The sequence below is a fragment of the Cetorhinus maximus genome, unplaced genomic scaffold (genome assembly GCF_964194155.1).
Source record: "Cetorhinus maximus unplaced genomic scaffold, sCetMax3.hap1.1 HAP1_SCAFFOLD_1030, whole genome shotgun sequence".
Lineage (NCBI taxonomy): Eukaryota > Metazoa > Chordata > Chondrichthyes > Lamniformes > Cetorhinidae > Cetorhinus > Cetorhinus maximus.
In genome coordinates, this window is record NW_027596972.1 from 12,585 (window position 1) to 32,682 (window position 20,098).

General features: G+C 47.3%; 1 protein-coding gene across 1 annotated transcript in view; it reads left to right on the top strand.

The window, feature by feature from the left end:
- Positions 1-20,098, top strand: part of LOC144675586 (uncharacterized) — a 59,935-nt gene that overhangs the window by 3,020 nt on the left and 36,817 nt on the right. Inside the window, exon 2 of the mRNA XM_078536246.1 lies at positions 18,037-18,342. Coding sequence (XP_078392372.1) covers positions 18,037-18,342 — 306 coding nt within the window. The remainder of the gene's footprint in view (positions 1-18,036; positions 18,343-20,098) is intronic.

Here is a 20,098-nt window from a genome sequence, read left to right on the forward strand (position 1 = left end):
AAGAGATTAGCCTTCTGGCTCACAACTGCTTGGAATGAATCAAGACTTACATTCAGCGATTGACCGCTCTACCTGCTCCTATCATATACCTCTATGGATAAGGTTAACACTTGGAAGCCAAAAAAACCCACTCCTATTTCCCGTCTGGGTTGACATTTAACTGCAGCGTTGTCTCCACAGACGAGAGCCCACAATTACTGGCATTGCTACCCGTGGTGCCCCATGACCATATCTCCTTTCTCAGTGACTGTCTCTGTCTCCGACTCACCCCACCTGGATTTCAGCTGAGGTTTCATCCCTCATGTTTCGAACCCACCCCAGGATCACGGGTATCTCCGGGACACACGACGCTCCTCGGGCTGCTGTTCCCGTCGCATTCTGAGATCCACACTCAGTGCCATGCGCCGCCACGTGAACACACTCGACCTCTCCCTCCAGCAGCTCCGCCGCGCCCCTTTTCCAAAGCTGCCCGTGCCCCCAGTTTCACTTTATTCTTCGCCTCATCCGACGCCTCAACAAGGAGCTTTTTCCCTTTCTCTCAAGTGCCAAGGAACGCAAGCTCCAACAACTCATCGACACCAACACCCATCTGGGACCCTCCACCCCTGCTTGTCCCTCCGTCCCCAACCCGTCTTCCAATCCCAGCCCCAGCCGCGTATCCACCATACCCCCTGACCTTCCCCTCTCCGACGCTGAACGTTCAGTGCTCAGCAAAGGACTTAGTTTCATACCCTTACGCCCTCATCTCAATGAATTTCGGGCTCGGCATGATGCTGAACTCTTCTTCCGCCGTCTTCGTCTCCGTGCTCACTTCTTTGGGCAGGAGTCCTCTCCCCGATCAACGGATCCTTTTACCCATCTCCAATATTCTCCCTCCACCTGGACCCCTCCCTCTGGATTCTTACCTTCTCTTGATCTTTTCATTGAGAACTGTTGGCGTGACATTAGCCGTCTCAATTTCTCTGCTCCTCTCACCCACTCTAACCTGTCTCTCTCTGAACTCACTGCACTCCGTTCTCTCAGGTCCAACCCCAACATTGACATCAAGCCCGCTGACAAGGGTGGTACTGTTGTTGTCTGGCGCACTGACCTCTGAAACTACCGTTTTCCACCCACGGTCGTTGACAGGGCCCTCAACCGTGTCCGGCCCATCTCCCGTGCATTCTCCCACCCAGAAACGTGATAGGGTCCCCCTTGTCCTCACTTATCACCCCACCAACCTCCGCATTCAAAGGATCATCCTCCGCCATTTCCGCCAACTCCAGCATGATGCCACCACCAAAGACATCTTCCCTTCACCCCCCCACCGGCGGAATTCCGTAGGGATCATTCCCTCCGTGACACCCTGGTCCACTCCTCCATCACCCCCTACACCTCAACCCCCTCCCATGGCACCTCCCCATGCCCACGCAGAAGATGCAACACCTGCCCCTTCACTTCCCCCCTCCTCACCGTCCAAGGGCCCAAACACTCCTTTCAAGTGAAGCAGCATTTCACTTGCATTTCCCTCAACTTAGTCTACTGCATTCGTTGCTCCCAATGCGGTTTCCTCTATACTGAGTTCAACAATTTTAGACCTCCTCCTTCCCCACCCCCTTTCCGTTTCTTCCCCCTCCTTTTTGTTTTTTCCCAATAATTTATATAGATTTTTCTTTTCCCACCTATTTCTATTATTTTTAATATATTCCACCCATCGTTTATCTCTACCTTTTATGCCCTTTCAGTATTATTTCACCCCACCCCCACTAGGGCTATCTGTACCTTGTCTGTCCTTTCTACTCTTAATTAGCACATTCCTTTAGATAATATCACCACCTTCAACACCTCTTTGTCCTTTGGTCTGTGACATCTTTTGGTTATCTCCACCTATCACTGGCTGCTTGTCCTAACAACACCTACCCCCCCACCTTAAACCAGCTTATATTTCACCCCTTTCCTATTTTTACTTAGTTCTGTTGAAGGGTCATGAGGACTCGAAAGGTCAACTGTGCTCTTCTCTGCCGATGCTGCCAGACCTGCTGAGTTTTTCCAGGTATTTCTGTTGTTGCTATGAGGCCTGCACCCTCACCCACCGAACTGTCAAAGGCCCATTCAGGCCATTTGGGTACCAATTAAAACAATTAACTGAGCTGCCCGTCCAGCCTTAAGGTTGGCAGGCAGGCAAAGAGACTAGTTGGCTTTTGCACTTATCACCAAACCTCATCCACGGACGGGAAGGGGTTTCATGCAGGTTTTAAAACATTAATAAAGACTTTACGGTAAAACGAACTAGCGGAATAATATTTCGGCACAGGCTGGAAGGGCCGAATGGCCTATTTTTCTGCGCTGTAGTGTTCTATGGTTCTATGGTTCTAATAGACATGTCTCAGCTCATGCGACACTGTCACCTGAGGGGACGTGTCTTAAATATCGTTTCCCTTTATTCAAAGTTTTCAAAATCAAAGTCACCCCCCCCACCCCCCCCCACCCATTGAGGCAGCTCCGTGCCTCAGGGAGGTTGCTGCACTATTTCCGGGGCAGTCGTGAAAGAGCGCAGGCCCCGAATCTCCCCTCAGCACTTCCAGGCCCACCTCAGGCTCGGTTGGGCCTTGTTTGGCGCGCCCAGGCAAAATGGCGGCGCGCAGCCAATCGCGGGTGGCCATGGGCTGCTCACGCCCACTCCCACCCAACCAGCCGCACCCCCTCAACGGGGAGAAAATTCTCCCCACTGTTTCAGGGGGCTGGAGCAGGTGAAGCTGGATAGAAGTGGAGGCCGAGGAGATGTTGACAAAGGTGTCATGTGCTAAAGGACAAAGAGGGTGTTAAGGATAGCGGTAATGGCTAAAGGAGGTGCTAATGGCGGCGTTAAGGTCAGAGAGCAGAGTGTGATAATAACAGGGGAAGGGTAAGGACTCTGGAAAGAGCAACATAAAGAGGTGGTAGGTGGCCCTTGTGGGAGTAGAGTGGGGGTAGAGTGGGGGGAGGGGACAGTGGTGGGAAAACATATTGAAAATAGGATAAAAGGTTGGGAAGAAACAATGAATAAAATGAAAATAAATAAAAATAAGTGGGTAAAAAATAGAAATTAAAAAATGAAAGAATAAAAATTGAAATATGAATATTGAAAAAGGGGGTGATCGGAAAGGGGGTGGGGATGGAGGAGAGAGTTCATGATCTGTAGTTGTTGAACTCAATATTCAGTCCGGAAGGCTGTAAAGTGCCTAGTCGGAAGATGAGGTGCTGTACCTCCAGTTTGCGTTGAGCTTCACTGGAACAATGCAGCAAGCCAAGGACAGACATGTGGGCATGAGGGCAGGGTGGGAGTGTTGAAATGGCAAGCGACAGGGAGGTCGGGGTCATGCTAGCGGACAGACCGAAGGTGTTCAGCAAAGCGGGTCACCCAGCCTGCGTTTGGTCTCTCCAATGTAGAGGAGGCCACATTGTGGATGCAGTGGACCAATTTCAAGGAGGCGCAAGTGAAGCGTGTTTGGACTCTTGGACGGTGAGGAGGGAGGAGGTATTGGGGCAGATGTTGCGCCTTCTGCGATTGCATGGGAAGGTGCCGTGGGAAGGAGATCAGGTGTTGGGGGGATGATGATGTAGGGCAGCAGGGTGTCCCGGAGGGGATGGTCTTGTGGATTCTTCTGGCCATCGTTGTCCTTCTTTGATGCCCTTTCGCGTTATGGTTACCAACGATGCTGAGAAGCCGGGCTTCCCACCAACTCGCCCCCTACCCTCCTCCCAGTCGTTGCCCCCGTTATTGTGGCTGGGGGGCGCTGGGAGTGGACGGTTGGCGACGGAAGGAAATGGCGACACCTCCTGTAGGCCAGGGTGCACTGCGGCAGCTTGGCAACAGGCGGCAAGGTCACTTGGCAGCGCGTGGCAGGACCTGGTGGGCTGCCCTTCACAGCCATCAACAAAAGGTGAGGTTGTCCCCCCTCTCCCGCCCCACACCTCCCACCTAAAGGGGGGGCTTGCTGCTTGCCCAGCATAACACGTAGATGAGAGAATGCCAACGCAGGGCAGTTGATGAGCTCGGTGTGCTTTTAGATAAGAGCTGAGCCGCCGTGGTCTGGACTACCGAGGCTGGGCTGCTGCAGGCGCGACAAAACGCCAACATCCAACCCCGCAATCTTTCAACTGATATAAGACTCCACTCCTGAGGTTTTATCACCTACCACGATTGTGCACCCCGCTTTCCCTGTGGGAAAACCCCTGGACTGCCTCATGACAACACCCCCACCAACTCCTCGCCAAAAACATTGAATGCTCCATCATCATTTTCCAACCCTCTCTTTGCCTCATCGCTCCATGGGTCAGGCGGCTGGTGGCGTGGGTCAGGCAGCTGGTGGCGTAGACCAGGCTAGCTCTCCGGGGAGGCAATGGGTTCAAAACCCACCCACTCCGCCTGAATTGAACTTCAGTTAATACAATGCAAAAATAAAGCCCGTGTCACTAGTGGTGACCATAGCATTATTACTATAATTAAAAAAAAAATAATCTAGTATAAGCCCTTTCGGGAAGGAAACCTTCCGGCCTGTCCCGGTCTGGCCGATATGTGACTCGAGATCCTCATCAATGTGGTTGACCCTTAACTGCCCTCTGAAATGTTCCTTCCACGTGAAATCAGTGAGAGCCCCACAAATGCCCACTTTGCCAACGATGCCCAGAGATCCCATAAAAGAATCGAAATGAAAGTAAAAAGCTATCCCTGTGTCGACGAGGCACAAGTTCAGGAGTGTGATGGAATACTCCCCACTTCCCTGGATGGGTGCAGCTCCCACAACACTCAAGAAGCTCGACACCGTCCGGGACAAAGCAGCCCCGCTTGATCGGTACCACATCCACAAACATTCACTCCCTCCACCACCGACACACAGTAGCAGCAGCGTGTGTACCATCTACAAGACGCACTGCAGGAACTCACCAAGGCTCCCTCGACAGCACCTTCCAAACCCACAACCACTGCCATCTAGAAGGACAAGGGCAGCAGAAACAAAGGAAAACCACAACTTGAAAGTTCCCCTCCAAGCCACTCTCCATCCTGACTTGGAAAAATATCGGCCGTTCCTTCACTGTCGCTGGGTCAAAATTCAGGAACTCCCTCCCTAACAGCACTGTGGGTGTACCTACACCACAGTGACAAAATCCTGGAACTCCCTCCCTAACAGCACTGTGGGTGTACCTACACCACTGGGACTGCAGCGGTTTAAAAGGCAGCTCACCCATCACCTTCTCAAAGGGAAACTAGGGATCGGCAATAAATCCTGGCCTAGCCAGCAACGCCCACATCCCATGATTGAAATAAATATCTACACTCACCCTGTCTTCCTATAAGACCATAAGACACAGGAGCAGAAATTAGGCCATTCGGCCCATCGAGTCTGCCCCGCCATTCAATCAGGGCTGATAAGTTTCTCAACCTCATTCTCCCGCCTTCTCCCCGTAACCTCTGATCCTCTTACCAATCAAGAACCTATCTATCTCGGTCTTAAATACACTCAATGACCTGGCCTCCACAGCTTTCTGTGGCAATGAATTCCATAGATTCACCACTCTCTGGCTAAAGAAGTTTCTCCTCATCTCTGTTCTAAAAGGTCTTCCCTTTACTCGGAGGCTGTGCCCTCGGGTCCTAGTCTCTCCTACTAATGGAAACATCTTCCCCGCGTCCACTCTATCCAGGCCTTTCAGTATTCTGTAAGTTTCAATCAGATCCCCCCCTCATCCATTTAAACTCCATCGAGTATAGACCCAGAATCCTCAAATGTTCCTCATATGTTAAGCTTTTCATTCCTGGGATCGTTCTCATGAACCTCCTCTGGACCCTCTCCAGGGACAGAACATCCTTCCTGAGATACGGGGCCCAAAACTGCTCACAATATTCTAAATGTGGTCTGACCAGAGCCTTATAAAGCCTCAGCAGCACATCCCTGCTTTTATATTCTAGTCCTCTCGAAATAAATGCCAACATTGCAATTGCCTTCCTAACTACCGACTCAACCTGCAAGTTAACCTTAAGAGAATCCTGGACCAGGACCCCCAAATCCCTTTGCACTCCAGATTTCTGAATTCTCTCCCCATTTAGAAAATAGTCTATGCCTCTATTCTTCCTACCAAAGTGCATGACCTCACACTTCCCCACGTTATATTCCATCTGCCACTTCTTTGCCCATTCTCCTAACCTGTCCAAATCCTTCTGCAGCCTCCCCGCCTCCTCAATACTACCTGTCCCTCCACCTATCTTTGTATCATCTGCAAACTTAGCCAGGATGCCCTCAGTTCCTTCATCTAGAATATTAATGTATAAAGTGAAAAGTTGTGGTCCCAACACTGACCCTGCGGAACTCCACTAGTCACCGGCCGCCATCCTGAGAAGGACCCCCTTATCCCCACTCTCTGCCTCCTGCCAGACAGCCAATCTTCTATCCATGCTAGTACCTTGCCTCTAACACCATGGGCTCTTATCTTACTGAGCAGCCTCCTGTGCAGCACCTTGTCAAAGGCCTTCTGGAAGTCCAAGTAGATAACATCCATTGGCTCTCCTTTGTCTAACCTACTCAAAGAATTCTAACAGATTTGTCAGGCATGACCTCCCCTTGATGAAACCATGCTGACTTTGCCCGATTTTACCATGCACTTCCAAGTATTCTGAAATCTCATCCTTAATAATGGACTCTAAAATCTTACCAACCACCGAGGTCAGGCTAATCGGCCTGTAATTTCCCGTCTTTTGCCTCACTCCCTCCTTAAACAGGGGGGGTTACATTAGCGATTTTCCAGTCCTCTGGGACCCTCCCTGACTCCAGTGATTCCTGAAAGATCACCACTAACGCCTCCACTTAATTCACCACTAACTTCCTCTTAATTCAGCTTATTGTGCAGCAATTTCCGTGCCAATGTCCTGTAATCAACAATTAATTTATAATAATGACAGGTCTTAGGTTCAGGGCTTTGGACCCTTGAATACGATGAGGATGAAATTCGATTTATGGGGCCACAATCCTTTAATTTTCTTAATATCGTGTACAGAAACAACAACAGGACAGGACAATTAGAAAGCATACCTACCAATTGACATTTTGGATTGATTAAACAATGCACAACAATATTGAAAAGGCCATGAATGAGCTCAATATAGCTACTTCATCAAAACAAGCACAGAACATCAAGACATACATAGAAACATAGAAAATAGGAGCAAGAGCAGGTTATTCGGACTTGCTCCCCCATTCAACATGATCATGGCTGACCCTCTATCTCAATGCCGCACTCCCGCTCTCTCCCCATACCCCTTGACACCTTGAGAGTCCAGATATCTACCTATTTCCTTCTTAAATACATTCAGTGACTCGTCCTCCACAGCCTTCAGTGGTAGAGAATTCCACAGGTTCACCGCTCTCTGAGTGAAGAGGTTTCTCCTCATCTCAGTCCTAAATGGCCTACCCCGTATCCTGAGACTGTGACCCCTTGATCTATATACTCCACCCCCAGCGAGAGGGAATGTGATCCTTGCATCCGGTCTGTCCAGCCCTGTCACAATTTGTTATGTTTCACTGAGATCCCCTCTCACTCTTCTAAACTCCAGTGAACACAAGCCTAGTCGGCCTAGTCTCTCCTCATACGACAATCCTGCCATCCCAGGAATCAGTCTGGCGAATATTCGCTGCCCTCCGTCTATGGCAAGTACATCCTTTCTTAGGTAAGGAGACCAAAACTGCACCCAATACTCCAGGTGTGGTCTCACCAAGGCCTAGTACAGCTGCAGTAAGCCATACCAGGTAAATACAGGATATTTGATCCCAACAGGGATTAGTGAACTACGTGTGTTTTTTAACAGCAGCCAGTGATTACTTTGTAGCTCATAATTGCAGATTTGCTAACTAATTGGATTTGGCAGGAGTTGAATCCCTGTTCCAACAGCATTAGCTTGGGCCTTCTAGAGTAACAGCCTGGTGGCTTTGCAAAGGCACCGCAGTCGCTGGGTGGTCGCGTGCTGTGGTCACAGTGTCCTTCCTCCTAGCGGAAATCGACACTGCTCCATTTCTTTGATGTCCAACTTGGTGCAGCCGTTCACTTACCCGTCCGTCAAGTCCTGAAGTGAGCTTGTGGCCCAGAGGTAGGAATGCTACCCAATGCACCACGAGTTCTCAGGCCACACCGCGACACCAAAGTTCAGCCGGGACAACCAGAATAAGACTTCATCCCTTTTGTCACGGTGGAGGGTTAACTTACGGAAGCCCTACTAATAAAATATTTACTCTGAGCCAGCCATTAGTTAATCCCCCATGAGTACTGATGCGACGCTCGAGCCCTTAGACAAGACATTTAAAGGCTGTGGCCCATCTGCACAGGGGCACATTACAGCAACAAACACTCTGCATTTAACAAGACCGTACTGACACTTTCTTATGACCAAGAGAGTTCGGCGTAGGGATTTAACCGGGTGTGAACAGCATAACAAATGCTGGTCTTGCTGGCAACACTCAGATACTGGGTACGAATCTGATCGAAAGGTTCGGTCAAGCCTTGGACCGACGTGGTCCCTGGTTACAGGAAGGGAATTGATTAGGTCACCAGATCAATTGTGGTCTGGTCAACATCTCCACCAGTTTCCTGCTGCCTTCCCATGTCTGCCAGCGGTGTCGACGAATAGGTAAATGGAGAGACACAACGAAGAGCATAAGGATCTTTGACAGTAACTAAAGGGCACGTTATTTTACAAGAGATTGAGCATTGCTGTCGAATCTTTTTGTCTTGGACTCATCAGGTCGGATGCAAGCTTCAAAAGGGAGCAGCGGTTTACACTGAAAGGTTGCCAAGTCGACCCTGATTGGTCGAGGCCTGGCTCTGGAGAATGCACTAGGTACCTATTGACCTCCTGACATTTGTTTAATTCAGATGAAACGGCACAATGCCTGGGCATGCTCTTCCTGCTTGCAGAGGACAGTTTCCTGCCTGATGGAGCATTGCAGCGTAAAGTCAGACACAAGGACCCGCCCTGTGCAAGCAGAAAGGACATGCCCTAGTGGTGCACATTAAAAATAAAAACTACACTAGACCATGGGGGTACAATGGTCCCCTAACGCATTCTCCATGGCAATGTCTCGCCCTTTCAGAGTTGACTTGCCAATTGATCAGCGTCCTTTTCCCGTGCGGTATAAATTGTTGTTGACTTTAAAATTTGCTGTTCTTGCATCTATCCCTGATGAGTGCAAGGCGAAAAGGTTCGACAATGTGTGTCCTCTTTTTCAGCAACACGCCTGTTATCTTATTGCTGAACTGAACACTCAATACATGAGGGGGTATAGACAGAGTCAATGCGAGTAGGCTCTTTCCACTTAGATTAGGAGAGATAAACACGAGAGGACATGGCTTTAGGGTGAAAGGGGAAAGGTTTAGGGGGAACTTCTTCACTCAGAGAGTGGTGAGAGTGTGGAACGAGCTACCATCTGACGTGGTAAATGCGGGCTCACTCTTAAGTTTTAAGGATAAATTGGATAGATACATGGATGGGAGAGGTCTGGAGGGTTATGGACTGGGCGCAGGTCAATGGGACTAGTGGAATAATATTTCGGCACAGACTAGAAGGGCCGAATGGCCTGTTTTCTGTGCTGTAGTGTTCTATGGTTCTATGGTTCTACAAACCAATGATCAGCTAATTACCCTAAGGGGAAGCTTCCCGATTCTCTCTATGAATTATCGATATCAAGTCCTGCAGGGAAATGATCGTCACAATATTACACCAGAGGGAACGAAGAAATGGTCCTTCAGATCATGGTGCCAGAGGGAAAAAACACACTTCTCACCTTGTTTTTCTGCCACAACTCAGCATTTAAGACCATAAGACATAGGAGCAGGAATTAGGCCATTCGGCCCATCGAGTCTGCTCCGCCATTCAATCATGGCTGATAAGTTCCTCAACCCCATTCTCCCGCCTTCTCCCCGTCACCTTTGACCCCCTTACCAATCAAGAACCTATCTATCCTCGGTCTTAAATACAGAATCTTGGTGGGAATACAATTTCGTCCTGGACACTATCTCAATGTAGTTGTAATCTTATTGGGGGGGTCTGCTGTATGCTGAGCCCTACAACTGAGTTGCACTGACTACGATGAATCAATTTATTTTATGTTCCCCTCATGCGTTGAATTTCTGCTCCTAATGCGTGTACGTGCTTTCATGTTATGGGGTATATGGTGGCTGTGTACTCATTCACTGGACTGTTCATCCCCAGGCTAATATTCTTGGTACATGGGTTCAAACACCCACCACAGTAGCTGGTGGCATGTGCATTCAGATGCTGAAGCAGTCTATGTCCAAATGCAACCAAGCCTGGAGAACACCCAGGCTTGGGCTGACAAGTGGCAAGTAACATTCGCACCACACAAGTGCCAGGCAATGACCATCTCCAACAAGAGAGAATCCAACCATCGCCCCCTTGACGTTCAATGGCATTACCATCATTGAATCCCCCACTGTCAACATCCTGGGGGTTACCATTGACCAGAAACTGAACTGGACTAGCCATATAAATACTGTGGCTACAAGAGCAGGTCAGAGGCTGGGAATCCTGCGGAGAGTCACTCACCTCCTGACTCCCCAAAGCCTGTCCTCCATCTGCAAGGCACTAGTCAAGGGTGTGATGGAATACTCTCCGCTTACCTGGAGGAGTGCAGCTCCAACAACACTCGAGAAGCTCGACACCATCCAGGACAAAGCAGTCCTCTTCATTGGCACCCCATCCACAAGTATTCACTCCCTCCACCACCAACGCACAGTAGCAGCAGTGTGTACCATCTACAAACATTTACTCCCTCCACCCCCGACGCACAGTAGCAGCAGTGTGTGTACCATCTACAAGATGCACTGCAGGAATTCACCAAGGCTCCTTCGACAGCACCTTCCAAACCCACGCCCACTACCACCTAGAAGGACAAGGGCAGCAGGTAGATGGGAACACCACCACCACCTGGAATTTGCCCTACAAGCCAAAAGCCATCCTGACTTGGAAATATATCGGCCGTTCCTTCACTGTCGCTGGGTCAAAATCCTGGATGTCCCTTCCAAACAACAGCGCTGGGGGTGTACCTACACCACATGGACTGGACCGATTCAAGAAGGCAGCTCACCACCTCCTTCTCAAGGGGCAATTAGGGATGGGCAATAAATGCTGGGCCCAGCCAGCGACGCCCACATCCCGTGAATGAATAAAAAAAAAAATGAAAGCTAGTCTCAGTAATAGTGACCGTCTTCCAATGTTAACATCTGGTTCATAAAAAAACATATGATATAGGAGCAGAAATAGGCCATTCGGCCCATCGAGTCTGCTCCACCATTCAATAAGGTCATGACCGATCTGAATGCAACCTTAATCCCACACTCCACCCTCCCTCCTCCCCATAACATTTCAACCCCTTTTTAATCAAGAATTCATCTCGCTCAGCCTTAATAATATTCAAAGGCTCTGCTTCCATTGCCTTTTGACGAAGAGAGTTCCAAAGATACACGAAGATAAAAGCAAAATACTGCAGATGCTGGAAATCTGAAATAAAAAAAACCCCAAAAAATGTTGGAAGAGCTCAGCAGGTCTGACAGCATCTGTGGAGAGAGGAGCCATAAGGACTCGAAACATTAACTCTTGTTTTTTTCCTGCTGTCGGACCTGCTGAGTTTTTCCAATGTTTTCTGTCTTTGTTCCAAAGACTCCCGACCCTCTGTGGGAATACATTTCTCCTCATCTCTCTCTTAAACCGGTAACCCCTTATTTTTACACAGTGACCCCCTAGTTCTAGATTCCCCAACAAGAGGAATCATCCTCTTCGCATCCACCCTGTGAAGACCCCTCATCATCGTGTATGTTTCAATCAAGTCGCCTCTCACTCTTCCAAACTCCAGCGGATACAAGCCTAACCTGTCCAACCTTTCCTCATAAGACAACCCCACCCATTCCAGGTATTAGTCTGGTAAACCTTCTCTGAGCTGCTCCTAATGCATTTACATCTTTCTTTAAATAAGGAGCCCAGTATTGGACACAATACTCCAGTTGTGGTCTCACTAGTGCTCTGTATAACTGAAACTCTTTCGAGTTATCAACAGTCATAGATTGCAACTCTTTCGAGTACAATCACAGTTCTTGGTTTCCGGGAGTGGGACATGAACCCACAACCCTCTGATTCAAAGGTGAGGGTGCTATGAACTGAGCCACAGCTGACACCTTTAAAGACTAGAAGGAAACTCTTTCGAGTTATCAACAGTCACAGATTGCAACTCTTTCGAGTACAATCACAGTTCTTGGTTTCCGGGAGTGGGACATGAACCCACAACCCTCTGATTCAAAGGCGAGGGTGCTATGAACTGAGCCACAGCTGACACCTGTCTGTATAACTGAAGCATAACCTCCCTACTTTTGTATTCAATCCTCCTCACAATAAGTGATAATATTCTATTAACTCCCCTAATTAACTGCTGTACCCGCACAATAACCTTTTGTGATTCAAGCACAAGGACACTGAAATCCCCTTTTGGGAAGGGAATCTAAAGTCCTTGCCTGGCCTGTTCCACTGTGAGTCCAAAACCCCCCAGTAATGTGGTTGGCACTTAACTGTCCTCTGACAAGGCGCCGCTAGTCACTCAGGTCAAGGGGCAGTTAGGGATGGGCAACAAATGCTGGCCTTGCCAGTGACACCCACATCCCACGAAAGCATTAAAATGAAAATGTAACATCAACACTATGAAAAAAGCAACAACAGCCCATTCAGAATCCAATGATATGCTTTATTTGAAGATTACATTATTCCAGTTAACAGGCAAAGACTAGAATCATTGCTTACAAAGGCAAGTGTTAGGTTCATTGAACAGAGTTACTAAAGATTATTCCCATCAAACATATAGAGCCAGCTTACTTCAGGCAAACAGGTTAACACATTGTTTTCAATGAACCAATTCACAACTTACAACCCTGGTCAGCAACGGGCATGGAATTTTGGACTGATCCCACCATGGATCCCGAACACTCGCCAAAACTGATTCATGCACACGGGCGTTAGAAATTAATGGGCTTGTCGTGTGGTGGCACAGAGCTTGAGTATTGCTGAAAAAAAACATCGTGTCAAAGCTTTTTGCCTTTCACTCATCAGGGCAATCGCAAACATGCCAATGTCAGGGCCCTGATATATCGGATCAAACAGCATGCTCCTTCTGCTGTTCGCAATGGGCAAGGTACAGACTGCACCCAAGCACCCTGTGCCGGCCAAACTCAAAACACAGTGTCCCACCTTAGATGGGATTCTGCGGCTGGACAACACTTGCTAAATTACCCTCACCGTGCTACAAATCTTGCTGGCATCCAATTTACGATAGTCAGCCGGGCTTGCAGTAGGGTGCATTTGCATGTACTGCAGGCTGCCCGTATGAATCCACAGGGCAGACAGAAAGGACAGGTGCACACATTGCGCCTGCTCCATCTCAACAAAATAAGTGACAGCCGTTCGCTGGTTCATTCCTCAGGGCAGCGCCTTGACCAACCAGAGTCAAGCTGCCCGGGTTAACATTTCAAACAATGCTTGGAAGTTAACTGTCAGCCACCAATAACTGGTGCATTGTGCACGGCAACGCCTCTAACCAGAGTCCACTTGCCAACCAATCAGCACTCTATTCTCGCACAGCTTCCCCTGAGATTGGTATTCTTGCTATTGTCCTGATGAGTTCAAGGCAAAAACCTTGGACACAATGTCTTCTTTCAGCAAGGCTCAGTGAATGGGCTGAACAAGATCGCCTCGTGTGGTGAGGCAGAAGAGGTGGCGTCGGAGCCTGTTACGCGGAGCGCCGGATATTCGGTCCATTTACAGGGACTAACACCAGGGACCCCCATTTGGTTCCACCGTTTTAGCGATTAGCAGTGCACAGCAGCCTCGAGTCCTAAGCTACCCACCGAATCAGCTTGGCGCACCTACACGTTCCCGCGCCAATCTGTCCCGACACTGGCGCAAAACGGGCGCAAGTGGACCCAACGCTTGCAACGTTTTAACAGGTGACTTCAGGCCCACAATAACGTGGCTGAGACTCTTCACTATAACTTCATGGGCCAATCTGTTCAAGGGCAGTTCAGGGGTTTTCATGGCAATTGATGATAGCTTCAGAGCTAACGATAGCTGAGAATAGCTTCACATGCCCAATGTCATGGCTTGAACTTAAACTTCACCCAAGTATCAGGTTGGGATTTGAACTCTTCAAGTTCAGTGGTATTACCACTACGCCACCGCCTCTCGCGTTTACATGAAGCAATGCTGACGCCCTCATATATTTAAAAGCCCCCGCTCTATCATGTTGAAACACCCCAAGCCTGAGTGCACATGAATCGAAAGGATTATTAGCCTGATATTTCATCAACAAAGAGGCACGATAGAATTTTGCTTTCTCAATTACGCTTGAGACTATCTCTCTCCGAGATCTCCGCACAACCTGCATCAAGGATCGAGTCAAGTCAAGGCTGAAAATCTGGCGGCTATATCAAAAAGTAATCGGGTTGAAATATAGATATATAATATATAGGTGCTGCTGAAAAAGGGACATTCTTAGAAGGGGGAAACATGATAAGCACCCTCATTTCCCGGTTTTTACCGGTGTTCCATTTTATGGTAAAGAAAAGCAGTTCGGGCCAGTACTCTTATATCCCAGGTTTTTATTGTTTGTCGTTCCGGGTTGCATCGATAAAAGCAAAAAAAACTGCGGACGCTGGAAATCCAAAACAAAAACAGAAACAGAAATATCTGGAAAAAAACTCAGCAGGTCTGGCAGCATCGGTGGATTTTAAAATCAACAAATTTAGATCTTGAACTTTGTCCTCCATCCCCACCCCCTTTCCGTTTCTTCCCCCTCCTTTTTTGTTTTTATATAGATTTTCCTTTTCCCACCTATTTCCGTTATTTTTAAATGTATTTCCACACATTGTTTATCTTTTAGCCCTTTTAGTATTTCCCCCCCAGCCCCACTAGAGCCATCTGCACCTTGTCTGTCCTGCTTTCTACTCTTAATTAGCACATTGCTTTAGATAATATCACCACCTCTTTGTCCTTTGGTCTGTGACGTCTTTTGGTTATCTCCACCTATCACCGGCTGCTTGTCCCAACAAACCCCCCTCCTCTTAAACCAGCTTATATCTCACCCCTTTTCTATTTTTACTTAGTTCCGTTGAAGGGTCATGAGGACTCGAAACGTCAACGGTGCTCCCTCTCCGCCGATGCTGCCAGACCTGCTGAGTTTTTCCGGGTATCTCTGTTTCTGTTTTCGTATGATGTGTCGGGTTTTACGACCCTCTGAACATTCAGTTTCAGCGCCTTGTTAGGGACTGAATACCGAGGAGGACGGGTAACAGGAGAAAAGTGCAGTCTCGCTGGCTTTGCCAGTCTATCCATCTGTCTATCCATCTGTCTATTTATCTGTCTATCCATCTGTCTATCCATCTGTCTATCAATCTGTCTATCCATCTGTCTATTTATCTGTCTATCCATCTGTCTATTTATCTGTCTATCCATCTGTCTATTTATCTGTCTATCTATCTGTCTATTTATCTGTCTATTTATCTGTCTATCCATCTGTCTATCCATCTGTCTATCTATCTGTCTATCCATCTGTCTATCCATCTCTCTATCCATCTGTCTATTTATCTGTCTATCCATCTGTCTATTTATCTGTCTATCCATCTGTCTATCTATCTGTCTATCCATCTGTCTATCCAACTGTCTATCCATCTGTCTATTTATCTGTCTATGTATCTGTCTATCCATCTGTCTATCCATCTGTCTATCTATCTGTCTATTTATGTGTCTATCCATCTGTCTATCCATCTGTCTATTTATCTGTCTATCCATCTGTCTATCCATCTGTCTATCAATCTGTCTATCCATCTGTCTATTTATCTGTCTATCCATCTGTCTATTTATCTGTCTATCCATCTGTCTATTTATCTGTCTATTTATCTGTCTATCCATCTGTCTATCCATCTGTCTATCTATCTGTCTATTTATCTGTCTATCCATCTGTCTATCTATCTGTCTATTTATCTGTCTATCCATCTATCTATCCATCTGTCTATTTATCTGTCTATTTATCTGTCTATCCATCTGTCTATCTATCTGTCTATTTATCTGTCTATCCATCTATCTATCCATCTGTCTATTTATCTGTCTATCCATCTGTCTATCCATCTGTCTATTTATCTGTCTATCTATCTGTCTATTTATCTGTCTATTTATCTGTCTATCCATCTGTCTATCCATCTGTCTATTTATCTGTCTATCCATCTGTCTATCCATCTGTCTATTTATCTGTCTATCTATCTGTCTATTTATCTGTCTATCCATCTGTCTATCCATCTGTCTATCCATCTGTGTATCCATCTGTCTATCCATCTGTCTATCCATCTGTCTATTTATCTGTCTATCCATCTGTCTATCCATCTTTCTATCCATCTGTCTATCCATCTGTCTATCCATCTGTCTATCCATCTATCTATCCATCTGTCTATTTATCTGTCTATCCATCTGTCTATCCATCTGTCTATCCATCTGTCTATTTATCTGTCTATCTATCTGTCTATTTATCTGTCTATCCATCTGTCTATTTATCTGTCTATCCATCTGTCTATTTATCTGTCTATTTATCTGTCTATCCATCTGTCTATCCATCTGTCTATCCATCTGTCTATTTATCTGTCTATCCATCTGTCTATCCATCTGTCTATTTATCTGTCTATCCATCTGTCTATTTATCTGTCTATTTATCTGTCTATCCATCTGTCTATCCATCTGTCTATCCATCTGTCTATTTATCTGTCTATCCATCTGTCTATCTATCTGTCTATCCATCTGTCTATTTATCTGTCTATCCATCTGTCTATCCATCTGTCTATCCATCTGTCTATCCATCTGTCTATCCATCTGTCTATCCATCTGTCTATCCATCTGTCTATCCATCTGTCTATCTATCTGTCTATCCATCTGTCTATTTATCTGTCTATCCATCTGTCTATCCATCTGTCTATCCATCTGTCTATTTATCTGTCTATTCATCTGTCTATCTATCTGTCTATCCATCTCTCTATCCATCTGTCTATCCATCTGTCTATCTATCTGTCTATCCATCTGTCTATCCATCTGTCTATCCATCTGTCTATCCATCTGTCTATCTATCTGTCTATCCATCTGTCTATCCATCTGTCTATCCATCTGTCTATCCATCTGTCTATTTATCTGTCTATTTATCTGTCTATCCATCTGTCTATCCATCTGTCTATCCATCTGTCTATTTATCTGTCTATCCATCTGTCTATCCATCTGTCTATCCATCTGTCTATCCATCTGTCTATTTATCTGTCTATTTATCTGTCTATCCATCTGTCTATCCATCTGTCTATCCATTGTCTATTTATCTGTCTATCCATCTGTCTATCCATCTGTCTATCCATCTGTCTATCTATCTGTCTATCCATCTGTCTATCCATCTGTCTATCCATCTGTCTATCCATCTGTCTATCCATCTGTCTATCCATCTGTCTATTTATCTGTCTATCCATCTGTCTATCCATCTGTCTATCCATCTGTCTATTTATCTGTCTATTCATCTGTCTATCTATCTGTCTATCCAACTCTCTATCCATCTGTCTATCCATCTGTCTATCTATCTGTCTATCCATCTGTCTATCCATCTGTCTATCCATCTGTCTATCCATCTGTCTATCCATCTGTCTATTTATCTGTCTATTTATCTGTCTATCCATCTGTCTATCCATCTGTCTATCCATCTGTCTATTTATCTGTCTATCCATCTGTCTATCCATCTGTCTATCCATCTGTCTATCCATCTGTCTATTTATCTGTCTATTTATCTGTCTATCCATCTGTCTATCCATCTGTCTATCCATCTGTCTATTTATCTGTCTATCCATCTGTCTACCTATCTGTCTAGATTTCGGATCTCTGACAATGCCCCGTTTTTTCGGCTGCTTATCCCACGTGTTTTTACCGGAATAATGCTTTCCCCCATCTGATTCCTGGTACAGATTACCTCGTGACGCCGGATATCAGCGTGAGCGGGGATTCCAGCAGGTTAATGAAAGGACAGTCCGTTGAGATCCTGTGCGAGGCACCCAACTACTTCTCGGGAGCCAAGTTCTACCTGTACAAGGACAACGACCAGAACTTCATCAGCACGACTATTGCTTCCTCGCGCCTGGTCCGCTCCCACTTCAAACTTCACCACATCACGAAAGAGGACCAAGGCAACTACTCCTGCTCGTACCAGGCAGACATCGTTGGAAAGCACTTCAACTCCTCCCGCAGTGACCCCATATACCTTACGGTGATCGGTGAGTAGCGCTGAGCACCACCGGCTGCTCTTTATTCCAGGCGGGCGTCTCTGGCTGGGTCAGGGGTTTTCCAGGATCTTGACTCTGCGACAGTGAAGGGAACGGCCGATATATTTCCAAGTCAGGATGGTGAGTGGCTCGGAGGGGAACTTCCAGGCGGTGGTGTTCCCCGTGTGTCTGCTGCCCTTGTCCTTCTAGGTGGTAGAGGTCATGGGTTTGGAAGGTGCTGTGGAAGGAGCCTTGGTGAGTTCCTGCAGTGCATCTTGTAGATGGTACACACGCTGCTGCTACTGTGCGTCGGTGGTGGAGGGAGTGAATGTTTGTGGATGAGGTGCCAATCAAGCGGGACTGCTTTGTCCTGGATGGTGTTGAGCTTCTTGAGTGTTGCGGGAGCTGCACTCATCCAGGCAAGTGGAGAGTATCCCATCACACTCCTGAGTTGTTCCTTGTGGATGGTGGACAGGCTTTAGGGGAGTCAGTGGGTGAGTGACTCTCCGCAGGATTCCCAGCCTCTAAGCTGCTCTTGTAGCCACAGTATTCATATGGCTGGTCCCAGTTCAGTTTCTGGTCAATGGTAACCCCCCCAGGAGGTTGTTGGTGGGGGATTCAGCGATGGTAGTGCCATTGAAAGTTCAGGGGCGATGGGCTGCACTTTCTGGTGTTGGAGATGGTCATTGCCTGGCACTTGTGTGTGGCGCGAGTGCTACTTGTCAGCACAAGTCCGGATATTGGTCCAGGTCCTGCTGCATTTGGACATGGACTGCCTCCGTACCTGAGGAATCAGACGCAGGACAGAGCAGGTAAGGACAGCAGGTTTCCTTCCCTAAAGGTATGAGTAAAGCAGATGGGTTTCGATGACAATCATCGTGATAGAAATGATGGCAGCAGTTCAGCCATTTCATGCAGTTGCAAAAACACCTTCATACCGAATTGGCTGCAGTAAGTACTGTCCAATACGTGGAACATGTATGTTAGATTGTTCGATATAGTGCCCCAATATTAATATTCGGCTGCCTTGGCATCAGCGGGAGTGAAGAGACTGAGGAGGGGGGCATTAGAAAGCTTGAGCATAGGGACATATGGCCTAGGAGGCAGGAGTAAGTCCTTTGAACCTGCAACACCACTCAAAAGATCATGGTTCAACTGGTCATTTCCCACTTTCCTGTCTTCCCCCCCACCCCACCCCCCGTTAATGTTTGACCCCCTCGCATCATAAAAAACGATGTAACTCAGCCTTGAATAAATGTTGACGCCCAGCCTCCACTACCTCCTGTGGAAGAGAACTCTACTTTCTCTCAGAGAGAGGAAACAACACCCCCTTTTCTCTGTAATTGACAGAGAGACCCTAGTGTTCTTGAAACATGTTCCCTCGTTCTAGTTTCCCAGATGAAAGGAAATATTCTCCCAGTATCCGCTCGCTCCAATTCCCTCAAGACCTTCCATGTTTCAATAAGATCTCCCCTCGTTCTTCTGATTTCCCATGGATCTCCGTTTAACCTTTATCCCCGGATAGTCATTAGCATAGTTGCAGACTTCAGGAGGGCAAGGCTCCTGGACCTGGTGGACCACACCCTAGGGTCCTAAAGGGAATGACTGCAGAGATAGTGGCTGGATTGGTTGCAATCTTGCAAAGCTCCACCTAGATTCTGGTAAGTCCCCAGCGGATTGGAAAGCCGAAAGTGTGAGACTTGCTGAGAAAATATATTCTGTTGAAACATTTCATCTTGCGCCCAACAGGACATTTGCCCTGAGGAGT